The 25,212-nt window shown below is 43.1% G+C and overlaps 1 protein-coding gene across 1 annotated transcript in view; it reads right to left on the bottom strand.

Moving 5' to 3' along the window:
- The window catches only part of CTTNBP2 (cortactin binding protein 2), a 185,674-nt gene that overhangs the window by 5,648 nt on the left and 154,814 nt on the right, over nt 1-25,212 (bottom strand). Inside the window, exons 14-20 of the mRNA XM_062207328.1 lie at nt 25,044-25,143; nt 14,125-14,277; nt 13,764-13,951; nt 8,268-8,446; nt 5,960-6,165; nt 5,266-5,451; nt 200-263 (exon numbers count right to left, since the gene is read on the bottom strand). Coding sequence (XP_062063312.1) covers nt 200-263; nt 5,266-5,451; nt 5,960-6,165; nt 8,268-8,446; nt 13,764-13,951; nt 14,125-14,277; nt 25,044-25,143 — 1,076 coding nt within the window. The remainder of the gene's footprint in view (nt 1-199; nt 264-5,265; nt 5,452-5,959; nt 6,166-8,267; nt 8,447-13,763; nt 13,952-14,124; nt 14,278-25,043; nt 25,144-25,212) is intronic.

Below are 25,212 nucleotides of genomic sequence, written 5' to 3'. Positions count from 1 at the left end.
AGGCTTACATTAAGTTATATTAAACTTAGTGAACCTTTAAGATTTCAATTAAAGGTTTGATATGCTGTTAACAGATGTCATTCAGCAAAGAATCACAGGAACTGATAATGAGAATATAGAACATTTAAATTTTAGTGACTGAAGTTATTTGATTTACTTTCATTGCTTGCCATGAGATAAATCTGAAAAGGGAACTTACTTTTGTTTTGATAGGGAAGTGTTCCTTCCACAGTTCAGCTGTGATATAGCCTTGTTTTTTATACCTGTTAAAAAAGGAATCATTTTCAATAGAATGCATAATTGTGTGCCTGTGTGTCTTGAGCTCTGTATTTAACAAGACACACACTATGGACTCTACAGTACTTGCCTTGGGTTAACATCCACCTCTTGATGTTTTACCCAGGCCTGTGGCCCCACAGAGGCATTCTTAGATGGTCAAGAATAACCAACTTCCTTCGGCATATGAATGAATGACTGAACTCAGCGCAGCTAATCCCATTTGAGACTCAGTTCAGGAGTCCTGAACTTTGCTTTCATCAACAGCCTCCCTTCTTGCCAGTCAGGTCCCTAAGTACAAGGGTTTTTTTTTTTTTAATTTTTAAATTTATTTGACAGTTGGACAGAGAGAAAGGTCTGCCTTCCATTGGTTCACCCCCCAAGTGACCACTATGGCCAGAGATACGCCTATCCAAAGCCTGGAGCCAGGTTCTTCTTCCTGGTCTCCCACGTGCGTGCAGGGCCCAAGCACTTGGGCCATCCTCCACTGCCTTCCCGGGCCACAGCAGAGAGCTGGACTGGAAGAGGAGCAACCGGGACTAGAACCTGGTGCCCGTATGGGCTACCGGCGCCGGCCCCCTAAGTACACGTTTAACACCTGCCTTTTGAAGGTGGCAAGCTCCCTTTCTCTACCTTTGTTTGCCTTCCAACATCACAGGTGATGTAATCAAGAGTAGTGGCCCTGTTAATGCACTGGAGTGCACGGGCAGAATTTTGACTTTACTGTTTATACTTACTGTGCAAAGGTGTTAAACAAAAAGTCATGGAATTTAACAAATACTGCAAATCAGACCCAGCGGTTTTCTAACTGCTCAGAAAACAGTTGGCTTGTAAAAGAATATGGACTTCTGTGTACTGATCATGACAAATTTCTCATTGTGGGTTACAGTCAAAAAAGTTTGATAAACACTGTTAGAGCCATCTTGTTAGATTCTAAGATGGTTTATATGTATATACACACTTGAATTTTATAAAATCATTAAAATATTTAGTTGCTTCTAGGGGAATTCTACAATCTGTATGAATATAATTGGCATAAATATTCCCTGAAGACGTTTTTGAACTAATAGAGCATCTAAAAGGTAATCTGTAAAAGTGAAATTGACACTTTGAGATGAAATGACTTTGAACAGCCTTTGTCTCGACTGTTGAAGAGTTTGGTTTTTTTTTTTTTTTTTCCATACTATTTTTGGAACTCTTTACTTTGTATAGGGTTAATCTTATGTGCAAATAGATCTTAGTAAAAAACAAAAATGGGAATAGAGGGAGGAGGTAGGAGTGTGGTTGGAGGGTATGTAGGGTGGGAAGAATCACTATGTTCCTAAATTTGTATTTATGAAATGTGTGAAGTTTGTATTCCTTAAATAAATGGTTTTCTTTTCCCCCCCAGAAACCTAATACAATAGATCCTCATTACAGGCAGATCACCTGAGGCAATCATTGTCCATGACTTTACCTAGGACTTTTGTCGTTATTCTCTGAAAGCACTAAGTGGCTTCTCAGAAGCCTGTGACCCTTAGTAAAGATGCAGCCCGTTGCTTTCCCGACCTAAGTTTCATGAGCTTCCATGGTGGTCTGCATGCCAAGGGATTCTTGTTTTGGTATTGAACAATGGTGTAAAAAAACAAAACCCAAACCTTGTTGTTATCATCCTATAGCCAATGCGGTTATTGGTGAGAAATATTATTAAAAACCTGAGGCATGTCAGTTTCCAACCTAACTTCTGACTATTGTATATTTCATAAAATTTTTAGATTTTTATAAATCTCCCTTGGGATTTGATGTCACTGTCCTTCAAATAACTTGTCATGCTTCAAAGAATATCATTTAATATTCTGTTTAAAATATAGACGAATTTAAAACCACTTATCTACCTTTTTATATCTAGCAAAGCTTGGTTTTTTGACTTGGACTTAGTTCTAAAATATTACATTACTTTTATATTTATTCATTCTGTCAACTCTAAAGCATGTACTGACAATGTTTAATTAACATTTAAAACATTACCCAAGCAGTAATTTTTATTTATTTGAAAGGCAGAAAGAGCGGTAACTTCTAATCTGCTGGTTCATTCCCCAGATGCCTGTACCAGAAGGGACTAGGTGTCTCTGGGTGTGGCAGAGTCTCAAGTACTTGAGCCATCATCTGCTGCTCATTAGCAGGGAAGTGGACCTGAAGCCAGGGTGGAACTGAACACCAGACACTCTGATAAGGGATGCAGGTGTCCCAAGCAGCAGCTTAACCCACCGCACCAAAACACTTGCCCCATATGACTAGGTTTTAGCTCAAGAAAGAAGCAGGTCCTAAGCGCTGCAGAAATTCCAACCAACTTAGCAATGATACAGTGGAGATATACCTGGATGTCCAGTTAGTGTGTGCTGTGGATTATATGTGCCCCAGAACTAGGCTGATAGTTTTAGCATATTTTTGTTTATTGCAAGTCCTATTTCCTGGAGAGGTTATTTGGAGTAGGTTGCTTTGTTATTTGTAAATGGAGATGACCACCATTGCCTTAGAGCACTGTGCATACTATACAGGGCTGAGAGCAGAAGACAGTGTGTAGAAAAATTGTGGAGGCCCCAGGCAACATGGAGGGGCTGACTCCCTGAATCACCCACTCTAACTTTGGACAGTGATGGCAAGTTCTTGGATCAAAACACATCCTATTATAAATAGATAAATCTTTTTAAAAGTATAAAGGGGTTGGTGCTGGAGCATAGCAGGTAAAGCTACCACCCGCAGCACTGGCATCCCATATGGGTGCCAGTTCATGTCCTGGCTGCTCCACTTCCAATCCAACTCGCTGCTATGGCCTGGGAAAGCAGAAGAGGGCCAACTCCTTGGGCCCCTGCATCAACATGGGAGACCCAGAGGATGCTCCTGGCCTTAGATCAGCATAGCTCCAGCATTGTGGCCATTTGGGGAATCAATCAGCAAATGCAAGATCTCACTCTCTCTGCCTCTGCGTTATCTCTGTTTATATATTTTTTAAAGATTTATTTGAAAGGCAGACTTATTTTATTCAGTGACTCTCCAATCATTTTTAGGGACACAAATTGCTAGCACACTCCTAGGGTAATTAGGAAACTGTGGAAGCAAATGTTTATATGGTTAAAAACACTGATTTTTTCCTCCGCCTTGCGGCGCCGGCACACCGGGTTCTAGTCCCGGTCGGGGCACCGATCCTGTCCCGGTTGCCCCTCTTCCAGGCCAGCTCTCTGCTGTGGCCAGGGAGTGCAGTGGAGGATGGCCCAAGTCCTTGGGCCCTGCACCCCATGGGAGACCAGGAGCAGCACCTGGCTCCTGCCATCGGAACAGCGCGGTGCGCCGGCCGCAGCGCGCCTACCGCGGCGGCCATTGGAGGGTGAACCAACGGCAAAAGGAAGACCTTTCTCTCTGTCTCTCTCTCACTGTCCACTCTGCCTGTCAAAAACAAAACAAAACAAAACAAAAAAACAAAAAACAAAACAAAACAAAAAACACTGATTTTTTAATTAAAAACAAAATGCATGATTAAGAATGGAAATAGAACTAAAAGCAACATTTCATATCAAGAAATACAAGATTTTAGGCACCATATTCTTTGAGATCTCCATTGCCGTAATGTTGAAATAAATTCTACCACACTGAAATATGAAGGTGATTGGGCATTTGGCCTAGCAATTAAGTGGCCCATGTTGGCGATCCAGATTGAGTTCCTGTCTCAGCGTATCCCAGCTGTTGCAGGTATCTGGGGGAGTGAACCAGTGTGTAGGGGCTTTGCCTTAAAAAACAAATGATGGTCTTCAAAAAAAAGTCCTGGAAAATGTGTACTAAGAAGAAAAACTGCATAGACTTCAAAATTGTTTTGCAGCAACATGAGCTTTTAGTGCCACTTGAACATGAACTTTTTGAAGTCTTTGTGTACTTGGGATGGATGGGGCTTCTGGAAGCCTGAAATGAATTTCAGATAGTAGAAACTCACTAGGCACATGAGGTGGGGGACTTCATTTTCCTTTCTCAAAGGTGTATTTCCTTCAAGAAAGACATTTACAATTTGTATAATTGCTGATTATCATGTTATCCATGTCAAATAGAACTTTGTCTAACACCAGGGGTAGATCTGTGTTAGAATGAAAGTTACATATTCCTTTACCACATCTCATGTCATCTCATATGCAGCCTGTCTCATGATTTATTGGAATACAAGCAATGGGAGGGCAGAGGGTTTTTTTTTTTTCTTGTTTTCATTGTTCCAATTCTAGTGTCTGGAATGGAACCCTGGGCCATGTGATAAAACATGAAAAAATGAGGTTGTACAATGGATTCACTTGCAAATAATTTAAATTGCTATCACATGTCTGTACATATATATTACCTTGTCTGTATTTTCATTTTATTCAAAAGTCAGATCTAGAGATGGAATGAGATCTTCCATCCACTGACTCACTCTCCAAATGCCCCTCAACAGCCCAAGGCTGGGATAGACTGAAGCCAGGAGTTAAGAACTCACATCAGGTCTCTAACACAGGTGGCGGGGACTCAAGAACTTGAACCATAATCTGCTGCTTCTCAGGGTACCCATTAGCAGGTAACTAGAATGGAGGCATAGGAGGCAGAACTTGAACCAGGGATGCAGGTTCAAATATGGGTGCAGGTGTCTTTACTGCTGTGCTAAATGCATATCCCTATGTACAGTTTTAAAAATGTAGGATTGGCTGAGGAATGACAGGACAGGAGAGAAATATGCCAAAGCTCCATTATTCTGCCACACACATTTAATTGTGGACACCAAGAAAAAGAACTAATCCAAAAATCAGTGATCAATAAAAAGCTAATTTTAGAATTCTAATATGCAAGTGGAATTTTTCACATAGGGGATTCCCAAACTATTTCTAGAAGTTTAATTCCACCATGGTCAGTTTATTCCATGTCTTGCTGAATGCACAGGGAGATGAACGAAAGCACATTCGTGTTTAGAAACTGGGTGAAGAGCGTTGGCCCCCTTACCTCCCGGGCTGAGATCGGGCTCATTCCAGGTGGGTGAGGAGAAGCGGCCAGACTTCTTGCGGGGACTGGTGCTCACCTTTCTCCAGGCCCCGCTCTCTCCTTTCTTCTTGCTGCAGCTGTTGTAACTTGAAACAATGGATAGAGGAAAACTTCCCCCTCTGAAATCCGCTGTGTGCTGGTCTAGCTCTGAAACAATGGAAGTAATGTTTTGACAACAGGCAGGCAGCAAAGACTCCGTTCCATAGAGTAACTGAAGCTACGTTTCTAATTCTCAGGAGTGAAGATCCCTCCAAATCATGGGCCTAATCCCTTGTTGGGGAGTGGGCACACATTTTACCCGATGGTCTGGGATCAAACCTGAGCCAGTGACTACAAACACAGAATGAGACCTGGAGCAGTATCAGGTAACATCCATGGCTCCAGTTATAGACAGAAAAGAGCTCTCTTAGAAACAACCATCATGGGGCCAGTGTTGTGGTGCTACTGCACCTGGGCCCCTGCCACCAGTGTGGAAGGCCCGGATGGAGTTCCTGGCTCTTAGCGTTGGCCTGGGTCAGCTCTGGCCATTGTAGCCACTTGGGAAGTGAACCAGCAAACGGAATCTCTGTGCTACTCTGTCTCTTAAATGAATCTCAAATACCATGCAGCATTACAGGGTGAGGATGTCCGCTCCTCCCTGCACACCTCCACAGACCTGCTCTCGGGAGGGGACAGCCGTGCAGAACAGCTTTATTGAGTAAGATGCTGAGAGCGGCTTTCACCACAGCCTGCTGCCCGTGGCTGGGGTGTTTCTTAGCCGCCGTCTGCCCAAGGCCAGGCTGTCTCTTCACGGAGGCTCGCGACAGGATTGCTGCTTGAACTCTGGGCGCGATGACAGCGTTCCACAGCTTGGACATCCACCTTGCAAGAGAGGGGTGGGTCAGTTAGGCGCATGCTTCTCCAGAATACATGCAACTCTACAAAAGGACAGGTTTAAAGATGTCTGGGGAAAAGCCCGAGTGATTCTACAGACATGCTACCTTTTTTTACCAGGTCATTTTGGAATATATGAAGTTGTTTGAATTTGTCTTGCAAATACACTGCATTTCAAATGAATCTGATAATTTGCATGTTTCCCTCAATGTAAGAATCAGTGCTTGAATGATGATTGAATGCATGAACAAACACCTGGAAAGGAGGGTAAATTTGAAGACTGAAGGAGTCTAGAGAAAGATTTTTCTGAAAGTACATGTTCTAAACAGTGCAAACTTTGCCAAGTCTAAGACACGTATATGTTATCTTTTAATATTGCTGAAATTGAGTTAGACTCATCTCAGAAGCAAAGGCAATTTATATCTGCTTGCTCCAAGGAACGAGCTCCTTGGTTCACCTGGGAGGGCTCAGCCTTGCAGAGACAGGATGGGTTCAGCCGGCCATCACGCCTTCCATCATGGACTCTGCATTATAGCTGTAAGCAGTGCGGCATTTCACTCAAATTTGGAGCCCCCAATGCCAAATACGATTCCTCCAAAAAGCACACTTTTTTGTAGCACTAACAAGCCATCAAAGGCTACAGAAGCAATACCACATCTCCCGGATAGGAAAGTTTTCAAAGCTAGTAGATACTGGCAATACAATTTTCAAGTATTATTAAAAACTATTACTACAGTATTAATCATTGGCCTATTATAATCCTCTCTGTTAATATCTAGTGACATGTAGTTCAAGTAAGAAAATGAAATTCCAATAAAGGAATATAGACAATATTCTGGTATTCTACAACATGAGCCGAAATTAGTTATTCCTAGAAGTGTTAAAGGTGTAAAGATGGTAAGTTTTGGTTAAAAAAACAGCAGCAGGCAGCTCCTTACCATGGCTGGTGGGAGAGTTTTCCCTGGCTTTCCTGGACATCAGAGTCAGGTTTGGTTCTGGACTCTATCTTTTTCAGACTGGGAAAACAGATAGTGGCTCCTTGGGGAGAGGGGCACACTTGGTTCCTGCCTGGGATAATAAAGGTAACGTCTCCTTCAGCATCTCCTTTTAGAAGATGGAGAGGGGGCTCACAGCTGTGATGGAGACCCAGCATCCTCCTGGGCCACGGTGCAGAACCCCAGCACCTGGTGGAGCTTGAGGGGCAGGAGCTGCCAAGGGCACACTTCCTGCTGGGCCGTGAGTGAGGAAGTCCTCTGTTTCCGACCTGGCACTGAACCACGGCAGGCAGGCTGGCTAACCAGCTTCCCAATCAGAGGAAACTCTCAGAGCCTCCCCAGTTCTTAACAAAGACCATGCTCCATGGAGGAAAGACCAAAACTGGTTCCTTAAGATCTTAAGACTCTTACGGAAAAAGGCTCCGACTTAACTATTACAGTGATGAAGAAAGTGACGATCATGTCAACAAATGTATTTCTGGTTTATAGCAAGAACATACTGTGTATTTTTTCTCAATAGCTGTTATTAACTTGATGATTTATCTTATAATAGAGAAGAGATTATTTGCATTTGCTGCTTTCCAAAGTACTTTTTTGCTCAGAATCCTAGAAAATGCACCATGAAATCTGCTGGCTAATCACCAATCTTTTATTTGGGAATAAACTTTTTCCTGATTTTTTTATCATTAATATTACTTATGTCTAAGTATGTTCTCATTAGCTGCTTCACAGGCAAATACATTAAGTTCACAAGTCTCAATAAAACAGGAGGCTTCTCAATGTAGCCATAGAATGCAGTTGTTTTAGGGTGGGGCATGAAGTATTTGACAGGGTTTCTCAAGGGAGACCTTCCCAGGAGACATTGCCCGGCTAGCCCAAGATCTGTAATGCAGGTGCAACTGCTACCCAGCTCTTAGCAAAAACACCACAGGGAAAGCTTGGTCACTCTGCAGCAGGAGCACAGGGTCCCTATGCTGCTTCTGGGTTGGTGACAGCAGGTGGCACCAGCAGTGCCATCGGATTCTCACCCTCAAGTCTCCCACATGGGCCAGGGTTCCATTTTCAGGGTGTGCAGGAAAGGAAACAGATACTTACTTCACTGTCGCTTGGGCACGTCCAGGGACCACAGGACAAGACAGGAAATACTTTGGGCCGAGAAGTGCTTCAGGTGTGCCCAGGTGGGCCAGGCAGGAGTTGAGCTGTCGCCAGACGGACAGTGCCCAGGCTACGGTCTTGTGCACGGGGTCGCAGGGTGCAGGCACCTGACCTCTGAACTGGAGGTGGGAAGCAGAGCACAGGGGTCTGGCTTAGAACAAGGATGCTGTTCCGAAGTTCCAAATGCGAACATGTAGCTGACTCTGATTCTCTCTTCCCTTGGGGTGGCTGAAGGAGAGAGAACTAATTACCTATACTATTGGGCATGTTAAAATGTCAGTGTGAGCAACCATTTTTGCACTGGGTTTTCACCAGGACCCTAAGGCAGGTCTTTTTACCACGTTTTTCATGCCAGCAGAATGAGGTACAACATAGTAAAAACTTGCCCAAGGATCCATAGGTGAAAGATGATAAAGCTAATGCTAGAGTTTTTAATTTTTATAAAGGTATAATTGCTAAAATATTTATGGGATACAATGTGATGCTTTGATAAACTACAGGTATACACTGTGAACTGATTAACTCCAGTTAATTCAAACATCTGCCACTCCACATATTTATCTATTATTTGTGGAGGAACACTGAAATTTACTTTCTTCTCAAGTTTCAAGTATACATTTTTTTTTTTTAATTTTTGACAGGCAGAGTGGACAGTGAGAGAGAGACAGAGAGAAAGGTCTTCCTTTTGCCGTTGGTTCACCCTCCAATGGCCGCCGCGGTAGGCGCGCTGCGGCCGGCACACCGCGCTGATCCGATGGCAGGAGCCAGGTGCTTATCCTGGTCTCCCCTGGGGTGCAGAGCCCAAACACTTGGGCCATCCTCTACTGCACTCCCTGGCCACAGCAGAGAGCTGGCCTGGAAGAGGGGCAACCGGGACAGGATCGGTGCCCCGACCGGGACTAGAACCCGGTGTGCCGGCGCCGCAAGGCAGAGGATTAGCCTGTTGAGCCACGGCGCCGGCCTCAAGTATACATTATTAACTACAACTTTTTAGTGGGCAGAAATCAGGATTAGGATATACAGCATTTACATGAAATAATGGAGGAGTAGTTTATCACATTTAAAATGAAGTGGGTGAGAATGTTTTGCAACAAAGAATTCCCTTTTCCCCCTCAAGCTGAACATTTCTGGTGCTATTTAACCTTTCCTCCCTGTGGTGAGGCCAGCCCATGGGGAGAGAAAGAGTGGGTCTTGCCTGTCTGTGTGGGCAGCCAACAGGGGAAGAGTGTCACCCTACCTGCCTTAGCAAGACCACAGTTGGGTAAGGGAATGGGTAGGGCCTCTTAAAGATTTTGAAAGGCAGAGTGAGAGAGAGGAGGAAGATAGAGCTCTTCTATCCACTAGTTCACTCCCCAAATGGCCACAACAACCCACAACGTGGAACAAATACTTGACCTATTACTGCTGCCTCCCGGGATGTGCATTAACAGAGAGCTGGAATCAGAAGCAGAGCTGGGACACAAATTCAGGCACTCCAGTATGGGGTGTGAATGTCCCAAGCGCATCTTAACTACTGTGCCAAGTGCTTGCCCCATTTCCTCCATTTTTTATTTATAAAATTCACTTAATTGAAAGGCAGAGTTAGAGAGGAGAAACACAGAAGGAAAACTTCCATCACTGATCCACTCCCAAATGAAAGCCAGGAGCCTGGAATTCCACCTGGGTCTCCCCCATGGAGGGCAGGGGCCCAGGTAGTTGGCCACCCTCTGCTGCTTTCCCAGGTGCTTCAGCAGATTGGTGGACTGGAAGTGGACTTGAACCTACCATGCTCATAGGGGATGCCGATGTCATGGGCAGCAGGTTAACCTGGGTTAAGGTGAGGGATAATCATATATTTGGTATATTTAAAAACTTGTTTAAGAGAATTCTACACATTAGAAAAACAGTATGTTTCCACTTTAAAACAGTAACTTAGTGGCCAGCGCCAGGGCTCACTAGGCTAATCCTCCACCTGTGGCGCCAGCACCCCGGCTTCTAGTTCCAGTTGGGTGCCAGCTTCTGTCCCAGTTGCTCCTCTCCCAGTCCAGCTCTCTGCTGTGGCCCAGGAAGGCAGTGGAGGATGGCCCAAGTGCTTGGGCCCTGCACCCGCATGGGAGACCAGGAGGAAGCACCTGGCTCCTGGCTTCAGATTGGCACAGCGCACTGGCCATAGCAGCCACTTGGGGGGGTGAACCAACAGAAGGAAGACCTTTCTCTCTGTCTCCCTCTCACAGTCTAACTCTGCCTGTCAAAAAATAAAAAAATAAAAATAAATTAAAAAAATAGTAACTTAGTTATTGTTTTCAGGATTTTTTTTAGGTAAACATATGTTTTTATTTTATCTAGGAGTGGAATGCCTAAGTCATATGAAGAGTGTATTTCTAACTTTGTAAGAAACTGACAATCTGTTTTTCCAAGTATCTCTGCCATTCACACCAGCGATGTGTGAGAGTTCTATTTTTTTTTTTTTTTAACGTTCTACCTGTTTACTTTAGTTCCTGGGCAACATATTTTCCCATACAGTATCTTTTTGCTTATTCTTCCTTGTCAGTTAAATCACCTACAGAATCCAATTTGGATAGCTCTATCTTAACTGATTCTACTAACTTCTCTAAGTTTACATCTAAGAAGAGAAAAGAAAAGGAAAAAGGCTTTGTGGAGTTTTAAAAACAGGGAATAAAAGTATTGGAATATTCAAAATGCCATATTTGCCCTAATGTCTACACAATACTCTTTGCAAATGCTTTTCATCCAGATGGCTCAGTCTTGGCAAATGCAATTCTCAGAGCTTTCTGCTGTTGTCCACTGTGTGTCACTATCTTCCTACCTTTTGAAAGCACAATTTCCAAAGTCTGGCATTAGCTTGCTGAGTTTCAACATATTTTAAGATAATAATCCACAATGATATAGATTATGAAATCCTGAGCAAGGTAAAAGTTGACTGCAACAAGAAATTTCCTAGGAGACTTAAATCTACTAAAATTGGGATGGGATCAGGCATTGGGTACAGCAGTCAAAATACTGCTTGGGATGCCTGCCTCCCATATCAGAGTGCCTGGTTTGAGTCTTTGCTCCATTTTTTTTAAACTTTACTGAAGTTATACAAGTTTCATGTATTTCATATGTACAGATTTAGGAACATAGTGATACTTCCTATCCTACCCATAAGGTTCTGATTTAAAGTGAAATGGGATAAGAGAATTTCATCACATAAATGGTGCAAGAATTGAGAGAATTTGATCAATGGATCTGTAAATTTAATTTTCAGGTTTTATAAAAGTTAAAATACTATAGATTTGTATATTACCAGAAATCTTAAAAAAGAGAAATTAGATAAAGTTTTAAAAGCAAATTAAACTTTTTAGGGGAATTTAAGTTATAAATGTGCTCCCTTCAAAAGTAACTGTTAGGTTTTGCCAACTTTATACGTAGAAAGATAAAGCTTGGGGGAAGGCTGTATATTTGGATATGCAACTCAAATACACTGAATGCATTCATTGAAAATAGCACTTGGGTGATCATGTTCTGAATAAAAATGCCCAACAAGGCTGCCAATACCCCACCAGAAGGCTGATTTTTCAATGGCCTGCCCGTCTTGCCAGGACAGTGGCAGCTCTATGAGGGTGGGCAGAACTCCTGTCTCGTCCCACCTTTCCCAGGCTCATAGCACACATTGATTGCATAAGCAGTAACACTTTTCTGATGTATCTCATATCGGTGAATGAGGTTGTTCTTATCACACTGTGTTGTGATGGTTTGTTTCCATAGCTACATGTCCACCAGCCCTGGTATTTTGTCTTCCTTGGTCTGCCCCAGAGCAAGGACTGAAGTCTATGACTGACTATGTGAATAGACTGAGACATGCTAAACCTGGGGGACAGATAACTGAAAAGGAAGTGAGGAGGGCAAGCCAGGAGCTGGGTGTTGGGGACAGGCTACATTGAGTTTGGTTACATGTGCCGTTTATGGGAGACTACATTACACAGAACTTTAAGCTGGTTTCATGAAATTAATGCAAAAATAGAGCTATAAGTAGATGAGGGAGTTACTTGGATGATTTCTTAAACATCAGTTTTAGAAGAGATCATCATTCATACATATGTAGAGTACTTCAAAGGGCCTTGCAAATAGTAGTGTTTAAGAGTTTTTGCATGAATGAAAAATGAAATAAAATTTTTCATATGGTGGATAAGTGTTAAGGTGATATATCTGGACCTGGGCCTGTCTACCTTGTATATTAGTGATGAAAAAAATGTTAATTTCTGTAAAAGGAAAAGGTTTCAGCTAAAATACTAACTTTATCATCGGCATAAAAATAATTGAGTCCAAAATGTGAGGCACAAATTTTAAATATTTCATAACACACATAATCTAAGGAGGCTATTCTTTTCAGAATTATATTTTATAAAATCAAGTCCCTTTTGGTCAGCACTATAATAATTTTTTTTATTTGGGAGAGTAGAGAATATACTATTTGACACAGCTATTAAACTGCTGAGACACCTGCCTCTCACATCCAACTGCCTGGGTTAAAGTCCCAGCCGCACCTCCAATTCTGGCTTCCTGATCATGCAAACTCTGAGAGGCACCAGGTGCTGGGTTATGTACCTGGGTCGTTGTTAATCAGGTAAGAGACCTGGGTGGAGGTCTGGGCTGCTGGCTCCAGCCTGGCCTTGCATTGGTTGTTGCAGGCATTTGGGGAGTGAACCAATAGGTGGAAGATTTCTCTTTTTATCTGTTGATCTTTGTCTTTCAAATAAATTAAGACTAAAAACTAAGAAAAAAATAGCATTCTGTGAAAAATCACTAAAAGTTATCATTTTGACACTCTTGAAAATGTGTCAAAGGTACAGAATCCTATCTTTAAATAGTTCAAGCACTTGGGTCCCTGACACCAATGTGAGAGATGGAGTTCCTGGTCCCTGGCTTTGGCCTGGCCCAGCCCTGGCCAAATGCCACTGAAGGCATTTGGGAAGTGAACCAGTGAGTAGAAGATAATTCATTCTCTCTCCCTCTCTCCTTCTCTACCTCTCTAAATCTCTCCCTCCCTCCCTCCCTCTCAACCTCCCTCTCTTCTTGCTAGGCTTTTTGGACAAATAAACAAAACTTTTTAAAAACAAAACCTTGTGTGAAGGGGTGGATACTGTTCTGATGCTTGCAAGGAAGCAGTGAATTTTCCTTAAGATTACTTAATTCTAATCCTGCCTTCCGCAGCATTTAGAACCTGTGGAGATTCTTTGAGAACAGTTAATAACAAAAGTAAAAACTACTCACTTTTCCTTGTACTTAATATAGTCCAACTCTGTTATGGGTTTCATATTCCTTATAATTTAATCCTAGGATATCCAAAAACTGTTTTTGCCCTACACCGCACAGCATGTGTTGCACTCAAGCCCCAGTCTCCCCACCACCCAAGCCCCAGTCTCTGGGCAATAGGTCGCAGCTGTGGTCTGTTACCTTATTCACAACTTTCCTTCTCAGGAACCTGGGCAGCAGTCCTTGCATGGGCTCGCCGTCCCACCGCAGCTGCACCCAGCGGAAGTGCTGCTGCACCAGCAGGTCGGAGCCCTGCAGACAGGCCTTGGCAATGGTCCCCATCAGGAAGCAGTTCTCATGAAAGTAATAGCACTCCGACGCTCCATTTCCTAAAACACAAGGGTCCAGTCTCCGCAAGTCATTTGATGCGACAAATGCAATTTAAAACAAGTTCAAGAGAGCAGAGTGTGAAGTGCCATTTGTGCTCTGGGGAAGCAAGTCATGGTAGTGGTAAGACAGAAACCTCCTTCGAAGGCTTCGCCTAGTATCTCCCTCTCCTTACCTTTTTGGAAAGTGCATGGGCTTTCTGTGCTGCGATTTTCAAGGGGTGCCAAAAAGTCCCCCAATAATTCAGACAAGGAAGAATTCTCCAAATTTTCTAAGATGATGATGATTTTCTTCTTTACAGGAGATTGTTTCACTGGGATCAGACAAGCTGTGGTCAAAAGAGAAATGCGGTAATTAAAGCTTTTTCAAAAAATTTAAATGTGAAGATATAAAATGTTGGCAGAATGCGGTACAATGGATATGCTCTGAGACTGTGGAGGGGTGTGCTCACTGTGGAGAATAGTCTGATGGCATTCAATTCAGTTGAAGCTGCACACAAGCACACACACTAACCCAGCTTTCCTCCTCCCACGACAGATCCCACAGTCCAGAATCCATCAACAATAGGATGGATCAATAAGTAGGAGTGTAGTCACACAGCAGATATGAAATTACAATGACAAGTAATAGCATGGAAGACTGTCCCCGCTAATACAGTAAGAAGTAAATATCAGAGAATGTATACAATATAATTGCATCGTGAACTGTTCACCAGAGGGAACACTAAATATATAATTTAGGGATCCATACACAGGTCAAAAACTATAAACAAAAGCGAAGAAATGATTATCCAAAAAAGTAAACTAGTGGTGACCTTCAGAAGGAATGTTTATGATGGGGAGAGGCACGCTGGTTTACTCTGGAAGCTGAGTATATTCTATTCCTTGACCTGGTTGGTGGTTAACTGACTATCTCATTTAAAAATGATCTGAAAATGTTAGTGTGAATTTACGTATGTCTGTTTCACAATGTTAAAGATTAAAAACCCTCGAGTGGCCTTTCAATTTCATATATGAACAAGTAAGATGTTCATAAAAGTATGAGGAGACGTAAGTAGATCCCTTTCTCTCTTTTTACAGATCTCAGAGGGACGGAAGTGATTTGACTGTTTCAGAAATAATGGCAAGGGAAGAATAACATCTAAGACTTCTAAGTCTTATTTTCGTATCCCTTCCTCTCAGGATAGGAGGGAGTAACTTCCTATCAACCCAGAATCAATGATGAAATGTAAACAGGAAATTATAATTTGAGCTTTCACAAAGTTCACAGAAAATGCATATTCTGAAAAAAAATTGCATGGTTGTCAAAATTTTTGTGGCAAAATAATCTTTTGATTTCCTTTTCCATAAACTTTATGATGTAACCTTGCTTATAGGAAACAAGTTATTGCACAGAGCACATTTAAAAGAGTGTCTGGCACCCAAGCACTTAAGTGTTATTACTATTTTAATTAAAAATGCACACAGCACTTACTATATACTAATCAACAAATGTCTTAAAGATCCTAAGATGTCCCAGTCTTAGCCAAAATAACCTCGGAAAAGGAGAGACCTCTTGTAGAGTGCTTGAGAATAACACTGTCAAATACTCCAGCTTTCACAAAGACTCATGATAGAATGTTCTTAGTCTTCTTGTTGTTACTACAAACAATGCATTTTTGCTTTCTACAGAGCTCCTTGAACATTGCAAATGAATCTCTTCTCATCTTAAAGCAGCTTTTCTGATGTTAGGAAGCTTTAAAAACTAGAAGAGGAAAAACGGTAACAGCCAGCTCTCCCTTGAATTGTACTTGTAGGGGCTGTAAACCAATGTGCTGTGTGTGGCAGATTCACTTCAATGCAAGTATCCAGCAAAGGAATTTTTTTCTTCTCCAGAAATACCTTCTGAGGCATGCGTTTGGCAGTGAAGACCCCCTTATACCACATCAGAGTTCCTAGCTTTGTTAGCTGGATCTGAGCTTCCTGCTAATGCAGACCATGGGAGTCAATGGTAACAGCTCAAGTAATTGGGTTCCTGACGCCCATATGGAAGATCTGGTTTTGGCCATTTTGTACCAGTCACTGTAGGCATTTGCAGAATGAACCAGTGGATGGAAGTGCCCTTCACCTCACTCTGTTTCTCAATAATTTTTCTGAAAGAAAAACATGCATTGTAGAAGCATGATAAATCCCTAGTTGGTTAAAGTAACAATGATAGCCTAACAAATCTTTTCTACTCAGTAATAAAAAAAAATACCAGGTTGATAGTTTATGTATGTTTTTGTAACCTGGGGCTGAAGGCTTGCAGCTTTCCCCTGATTTGGGTTAAGTATATGGCTAGGTGAAGTGGCTCTTAAACTGCTGCAATGAACTGCAAAGTATGAGAAGCAATATTTAACTGCAGTTCAACAAATGCTTATCCAATGTCTTCTCACTACATGTACTATATGCTAAGTGCTATGGCATGCTGGAAGTGACAGACTATAATGGGATGTGGGTGATATGTTTAACTGGGCATCTTAACAGATGGGCAGCTCAAGGGAAAGCTTTCTAGGTTTAGGGAATGGCATAGGCAGAAGAATAGAGGAAGGGCAGGGCTCAATTTTAGAAAGGACTGGGGCATAAGATCAAAGAGAGCATAGCTACCAGAGAGGCAAGATGGTGATCTCAAAGCTGATGCATAGCTCAGATCAGAACTGACTGGGGGAGGGGGCGGTGCTGTGGCATAGCGGGTAAAGCCACCACCTGCAGTGCTGGCATCCCATATGGGTGCCAGTTCGAGTCCCGGCTGCTCCACTTCTGATCCAACTCTCTGCTATAGCCTGGGAAAGCAGCAGAAGATGGCCCAAGGCCTTGGGCCCCTGCATCCATGTGGGAGACCTAGAAGAAGCTCCTGGCTCCGGGCTGGCATAGCTCTGACCATTGCAGCCAGTTGGGGAGTGAACCATCGGATGGAAGACATCTCTCTCTCTCTCTCTGCATAACTTTTTCAAATAAATAAATAAATAGGTCTTTAAAAAAAAGAAAGGACTGGCTGGGAACCAAGGGTGGGCAACTTGAGTAGAATGAAGTCAAGCACTCAGAGCTGTGGGCAGCAGCAGAGTAGCAGGCTGCATGTTTGTCTTGCTCTGTACCTTAAGAGTCAACAAGGATCCATACCCAGCAATTCTCAGCCATCTGATTGTTAAATTGGTCTGTGTTGGCCCTGGGCATGGGCATTTTGTAATAGCTCCCCCATGACAGGAATATGCATACAGGAGTGAGACCTGCTACTATGTAGCCTCAATACCCAGCCACAGATTAAATTGGAAGACTCAACATGTCATGTTGAGAGAGAGAGACTACCAGCTCTGGGAGCAGTGGAAGTCTTTAAGGAAGGGAACAAACAGAACTTGACTCTTGGTCTGAGCTCCTCTCTGTGGCTAGAGAACTCACATGTCAGGCTCTTACTGCTTTCTTTAAGGCAAGCGGTGATGATGAAGCCCCACCCAGGGCCAAAGCACAGGATGAAAAGGCAGTGTGGGATAGAGTCAACGAGGCTCAGTAGTTGACTTACTGAAGGCAAGGCAGAGAGGGGACATCAGAGATGAGGCTACACAATTAGTAAAGGCAGAGAGAGCACATCAAAAGTATAATAGGGGTGGCAGGTGAACCTCCCTGAAGCTTTGCTTCAGGTCTGATGTGTTTGATAAGGGAAGCATCCCTTGAAGATCTCTCTAGCAGATGCTGGGATATGAAGATTGGAGCAACTGGTGAAGATTCTGACTACAAATAAAATTATAGAAGAGCTGGAAATCTCCTGGGAAGGGTTAATAAAACACATTCTCCTAGGTTTATGGACAAAAATCGTATTGCTAATGATGATTTATCCCACATTGAATGGGCAGTTTGTGTACTAGCTAAAAAGGGGTAAGGTTGCTGTTCACAACCATTGGGCTGTATTTCCACCTTATTCTTACCTTGATATCCTAGAACATACCAATCAAGGGTCAAACAGTGTGGATTACTCTGATTAAAAAGTTTTATCCTCCAATGCTGCTGACCTTATTATCTAATTTTTTCATTAGTGTCTACTTCTCTATCTGACCATTTACATCAACATCTTTAGACAAGCCAGTACAAAGATAAACTTTGAGTTGATAGTGTGGGTCTAGTTTCAGTTATTTAGAATGGTTTCAGGTCTAAAATACATGTAATAATTATCCACAGAAACAATAACTCATTGTAGTTTAGAGTTTTAAGGATTAACCGGCCTCTGACCATGGTTTATGGAGGTGTGAAAGGTGGCCACTTGCCCCATGTAATATTTGCAGATTCCTTTTGATCTGTGGACCAAAAGCCACCCATTGAGATTCCTTTTGCTTTATGTTCCTCAAGAGCTCTGTTTGTGAAATAAGTTTACCCTTTCTGTCCTTTATGTTTCCAACTTGCAGGCTATATCAGCCTCGTGCCTCTCCTGTGGGTTCACTTCTTTGCTACCCTCTTTGCAAGGCTTAGGGTTATAGCCCAGGACTTTATACCCTTATGGCTAAAGTCATTCAGCAACACTTGTTGGTTTAAAAATAATCAACATACCACTTTTATAGTTCAACCCAAACTTCTTCGTGTCAAGGGTAACTCCAAATCAATAATCTCCCCTTTGGGAACATAGAAAACACCCACTCTCCTCCCCACCACCTTTTGCACTGTCCAATTCAGTCAAGCTCTGTAGGGACAATGCTCTGAGAGTTCAAGTGAGACGCTCAGGATGAATGTCCATAGAGCCTCCAGTGGTGCAGAGCAAAGGAGCTACACTGATGGTGACTCCAGCAACCACAGTCTCCAAATACTGTCAGAGCCATTCCGCCCTGATTCCTTCTAGGAAGAAAAATTCTCACTCCCCTATGCAAAGCATTATTTTAAAATGCTGATCCAGTGTCGACATTTTTTCTTTTTTGCTATTTACTGAAATGTGTCATTTTAAAAAGAATCTTCCTTGTTAAGCCAACTCTATACCTTACTCAGAGGAGAAATCTGAGCCGAGCCTAAGTGCATTCATACCCTTCTCACCAAATAGCAGAGTCACAGGGTGTGACCCTTTCACAAAAGGCAATATGAAATGTTAAGTGTGGTTTTAGCAGAAATAAAACCTAAGTTCTGTGCTAACCTATGTCTATGTCATTATTTTTGAAGTGTTCTTGGGTCTTACAATCTTTTCTTCACTGGCACCATTTTTTAAAAAGACATTTATTTGAAAGCTAGAGTGACAGAGAGAGAGGGACACACACACACACACATACACACACACACGGAGAGATCATCCATCAACTGGCTCACTTCAAAAATGACTGCAATGGCCAGGACTGCACCAGGCTGAAGCCAGCAGCAAGTAACTCCATCCAGTTTCCCCATGTGGGTGGCAGGGGCCGATATACTTGGGCCATCTTTCACTGTTTTTCTGGGTGCATCAGTAGGGAGCTGGATCAGAAGTAGAGTAGGTGGGATTCAAACTGGTGCTCTGATATGGGCTGTTGGAGTCACAAGGGGCTGCTTAAGCCACTATACCACAATGCTGACTAGTGCCACTTTAATCTCCATTTAAGTTTTATATTCTTACAGTTAATTATTTAAAATAATTTTACTACTGTTCCTTCTTTATTTTTGGTTCATATCCTACTATGACTTATTCTCTGTGGCTCTTTCCCCTGCTTTTCTTCTGCATAGTTGTAGAAAGGAACAAATTAGGTAATTTTTGGTGCTGTGCTCAGAACATAAAAGTTCCACATTCCATTCCCAGGCCAATTTAGGGATTTGACATTTCCTTCTTTGGGGAAATAAGATTAAAAAGTAGGAGTACTTGCAGAATATTTCACCAGTTAGTGTATGCCTCATTTGTAGTAATGACATTTAACTACCATAATTTCTTGGTAAATAAGCAAAAGAGTCGTTGATAGATAATTCCTATACCCTCATTATTCTAGAAGTTTGAGTGGAACAGCCTCTGAAACAGTTTTTCATCACCAGATCTCTGCGTTCTCTACTCCCTGTCCTCTTCTTAGCAATTGACCATTCCCTGCTATGTGATTTCTGTACAACAAAAGAAGGCACACCATGTCATTGACAACCCCTTCCCTTTGGTTCACTTGAGATTCCCTTGAACCTCTCTGAAGCCCCTGGAGTTCCCACTAATTCTACTGAATGCATGGTATCCATGATCATTTCATTGACCACCAATCAGTAGTGGTGTGTCTTACTGAGAAGTGGACGATGGAGGTGGTGGGTGAGTGTTCTGAGATGGAAATGGACAACAGTAAGGACAAGATGAGATGCCAGACCATAATATTCATGACATGACATCTGCAAGCTTTAACGTATTCTGGGGCCATTGGCATACAACAGCAGGACAATACCATGAGCAGTAGTATATCCCAGAGTGAGATCCTGGGAGGTTCTGTGGAGGACCCGTAAAGGAGTAACAGCAGAGGAAATAGAAGGGGCTAATGATGAGAAAGAAATGACAGCAGGCAGGGGAAATGAAGAGCAGAAGAGGAAGTGAGGTAAAGGAAACAGATTCAACAGAAGAGAGGGACTGCCTAGACACGGGGAAGGTGGCCAACTGAGCAGTTGAGTGGTCACTCCGCTAATCCGTGCAACTGCAGTCTTACCACTTGACCTCTGTCATTGTGCCTCTACTTGGTTACTAAAAAGTGAAGGAAGATATTGACCCTTATTAAATGCAGAAGAAACAGCCTTCCATATCTGGAAATGCTACACCATTTCCTTGAATTTAATGTGCAGATTTTATCCAGTTTCAGTCCATTGTTTAAAACTTTCTTTTAGCGGGACAGGTGTTTGGCCTAGAGATTAAGATGCCAGGATCCTGTATCAGAGTACCTGGGTTTGATGACCCTGGCCTGGGACTCCAGCTTCCTGCCAGTGTGCACCCTGGGAGGCATCAGTGATGAGTCAAGTAATTGGTTCCTGCCACCCATATGGGAGACCCAGATTGACTTCCCAACTCCTGACATTGGCTTGGTCCAGCCCCAGGCATTGGGAGTATTTGGGCAGTGAACAAGTGGATGAGAGCACTGTCTTTATCTCCCAAATAAACAAAAAGCTTCCATTTTTAGAATCCAAATCATACTATCATTATGCCCTGTCATCAACAACTCCTTTATCAACTCCCGAGTTCTCCAAACTAACTACTTTCCACCTTCACTCTAAGCAAGTTCTTCTACTGTGACCCCAGGATAGGACTAAGAAGCCTTTTTCTTTTGATTATGATATTTTCTGCATGAGGAAATTCACCCATTCATTCAACAGACAATCATCAGCAATTAATCCGGAAGGCTAAGTAGAAGAACTAGCTAGAGTGCTAGCCTTCGAGGAGATAGTAATATAACATGTGTGTGAAGCAACGCAAAAGCCCAAACAAAACGCTCACTGCTTCAACCTACAGTTAGATATACACAAAGTGCACTGCTGTTCACTAGAAGAATGTCTTGTCCACGAGACTAGAGAGGCGTTCATCCGAGGTGTCTTTAAAGCATCTTAACAGAGTTCCTGTTCTGTAGTTTATAGAAGGGCAGAGGCCACTCTGTTCTAACCATTAGTGGACAGCACACTACTTTACACAGTACTTGTTATGTGATAGTCACAGCATGGGGAGGGGGAGGAGGGGAGCTTAGTGTTTACTCTGTAATTCTAGAGGAAGCTGCAGCAGAGGCAAAGACACAGAAAATGGAAAGCAATGCACATGTCAGAAACACCACATTCTGATGGAGTACCGACAGCTACTTTAGAAAGGTCAGGAAAGAAAATCACGTGGATCAGTGCTCCCCGAATGGAAGGTCTTGAATGGCATCAGCTTAGTTCAGGGGTCAACAGAGGGAGGTGGCGGGGCAGAGTCAGAAACGGGTGCTGGGTGTTGAGGGAGGAAGAGCAGTAGACAGAGAAGCCATTTACAGCAGAGTGGCTGAGTTACGGCAGGGGGGCACCAAGCTTCATGGTGCCAATGGAAGGGGTGGATATAAAAGGCACTTTGAGATGGGCCTGGCAAGGATGTGACCATGGACTGGCTATAGGACCAGCATTAGGTGTCCATAAGTGAGAGGTCCTGGGAGTTCTCTGTGGCTCACCTGTGCATTAAAAAAATTAAAACATTGAAAGGACAAAACCCAAACATTTATACATAAAAATCGGATTTCTGGCTTCTTCGTAAAAATCTCTAGATCTCATAACATTGTAACTACAAGAAGCTACTGAAACTGACTGCAGCTAGCCTTCTGGGAGGTGGGGACATGCCCTTCTGCCTGTTTCACTTCCAATGTAGCTTGTTAGTATCTGCAAGCATTTAGGCTTTCAAGTCTGTCAACAAGACCTGTTTCTTATATGAGAGCCAAGGGACAGTCTCTCTCCAAATCAAGAAGTTGGGAAGAAGAGCTCTTTTTAAGAAGATGCTTACTGTAGCATCTTCTTTATTATTCTTATTTATTTATGATTTATTTATTTGAAAGGCAGAGTGACAAGGACACACTCATACACATATCTTCCAACTCCTGGTTCAGGAGCTAAGAACTCCCATTTGGGTCTCCCAAATTGGTGGTAGGAACCAAAGTACTTGGCCATCATCTGCTGCTTCCCAAGCACATTAGCAGTAAGCTAAATTGAAAGTGCAGAGTAGCCAGGATTTGAACTTAGCACTTTGATTTGGGATGCAGGCACCCTAGGCATTGGCTTAACTTGCTGTGTCATGCATGATGCCCACCCTGTCACTATGAATTCTAAAGTGCTGAGTTGGTCACCTTTGCATCCCTCATGACCTAATCCATTGCTAATTTTCTTAGCTCTCTCAACTTAGAGCAGAATTCAATCCACAGTTGCCATCTACCCTGATAGGATGAGAAAAACTATTTTAGCTTCTTACTTGACATGAAACAAGGCAAACTCAAAAAAATGAGGGACTGTTAAATAACTAACAGAGAAAAACAGACATCTTGCACAGGGTACTATTAAGGAGCAGTGGCTGGAGGAGAGCTAGACAGCTTGCATTTGAGTCTTCCTCTGTGCCTTTGCTGTGGGATCTATGGCAAGGTATGAACCTGTGTCAAGGGTTTTCATGTTTGCAAGTCATGGATGGTGACTGTACCTGTGTCAGTGGGTTGTGGGTTAATAAGTGTAGTGTTTAGAATAGGGCCCACCAGAGAAAGTGCTTAGTCAATGTTAGCTGCAATTGGTAATAGCTGTGATAGGAAAAAAAAAAGAAAAGCTGTGGTGTGGTGAGTAAAGCTGCCTCCTGTGATACTGGCATCCCATGTGGACACCTGTTCATATCCAAGATGCTCCATTTTTGATCTGGTTCCCTGCTAAAGTCCTGAGAAAAGTAGCAGAAGACAGCCCAAGTGTTTGGGCCCCTGCCATCCATGTGGGAGACCCAAGCGAAGCTCCTGGCTTTGGCCTGGCCCAACACTGTTGCAGCCACCTGAGGAGTGAACCAGTGGATGGACAATCTCTCTGTAACTGTGACTTTCAAATAAATAAACCTTTAAAAATTATTTGAGAGGCATAGAGACAGAGGAAGCTCCCGTAGCCTTGTAACTCTCCAAATGCCTACAATGGCTGAAGCTGGGAGTTGGGAACTCGATCTAGTCTCCCACGTAGGTGGCAGCAACCCAATGATTTGAGCCATCCCTGCTGCTTCCCAGGATCCACATCATCAGGAAGCTGAAAGAGGGTGTTGAACCCAGGTACGCCGAGAAGGGAGACAGGCACATTAACAGGCATCGTAACTGCTGGGCCAAAGCCCACCTCTCATTTCTTGATTAAGAAGCTGCAGGTAATTTGAATGTTCCTAAGCCTCAGCCACAGGGTGTCCTCCCTCATCATGGTTCCAAGGATGGGAAGTGCCCTTCCTTCTCAGAGTGATTCTGATTCTATGTCTAAACTCACGCTTCTACGATCGGTGGCTGCCTCCTTCACCCCTCCCCAGAAGTCTGTGGCTTTGATTCCATGGAGGCTAAACTCCGGTCTGTTTCAGTGTCACGGCTGGTACTGAGGAGCTCTGCCGTGTGATGCTGTTTCTGTGAAGCTTGGGTATAAGGCTCCGGAGCCTGAAATAGGAAGCTCATGACCAGCATTATGTTAATACCCATGGCGAATCCCGAGTCTGCCACAACAGAGGGTTGGCAAGTTACTGCACCTTTCTGTGCCTATTTCTCCACTTTTGAAATGGAAATCATGGTCTCTCAGGCACAGGCTGTTGTGGAGACCAAACGAATTGATCAGTACAAGTAACATACTTTGCAAACTGGTCAATGGCATTCCCAAGAGAAATGGGGGAAATTCTACCCCTGATGCAGAAACGAGGGGCTGGTTGTAGAGAACTTACGAAGGAAAAAATTTACTACAGGGGCTGGAATTGTGGTGTAGTGGGTTAAGTCACCACTTATGATACCAGCATCTATGTCGGGGCACCATTTTGAGCCCTGGTTGCTCCATTTCCAATCCAGCTCCCTGCTGATGCGCCCGGGAAAGCAGCAGAAGATGGTCCAAATGCTTGGGCCCCTGAACCCATGTGAGAGACCTGGATGGAGTTCTGGGCTCCTGGCATCACTATGAAGCATCCCATTAGGGGAGTGAGCCAGAAAATGTGGACCTATGTGGTGTGCATGTGTGTGTGAGAGAGAAGTTCTGACTATCAAATAAATAAGTAAATCTAAAATTAAGAAGAAATCCTTTAAAAATTTACTAGAAGTTTATCCATTTTTTATTACCAAGCACCAGCAATTCTAAACAGCATCAAAGCTGTGGCACTCAATCCCACTAGGGTGGACTGCTCCCACCACCTCCTCCTTGGTTACACCACTGGTGCCAGTTGTGCCGGTTCTCACGGCAATGAATGATTAATACAAAAGATGAAAAGGAGAAAATCCAAGGTTCTTAACAAACTCAATGTTATATACGAGAAAACATTTTGCAAGTATTCACATGGGTTCCCAATTTTCATCCTGCAACTATTGAGTAATTGAAAAGCCAACCTCCATGTGTCCCCAAGCAATGAAGTTTACCTTCTTCTAGTGACATCCTTGAAGAGCATGCCTTTTAGTTACCACAACCCAATTCCCAGCGATGCTCTTACCACTGCTGATGAACAGGTCTAATAGTTGCTCCTTGGAGAAACCTGCATCCACTTCAGCTCTTACTATATCACAGGAAAACCCTGCAGCCATTTGTCTGTGCTAGGAAAAGAAAACAAGAGTGACTGGTTGTACACACTTCACAATTAAAAAAAAAAAAGGAGAGGTTAT

This window comes from Lepus europaeus, chromosome 1 (genome assembly GCF_033115175.1).
Source record: "Lepus europaeus isolate LE1 chromosome 1, mLepTim1.pri, whole genome shotgun sequence".
Taxonomy (NCBI): Eukaryota; Metazoa; Chordata; class Mammalia; order Lagomorpha; family Leporidae; genus Lepus; species Lepus europaeus.
This window is presented reverse-complemented; position numbering and strand designations above follow the sequence as displayed.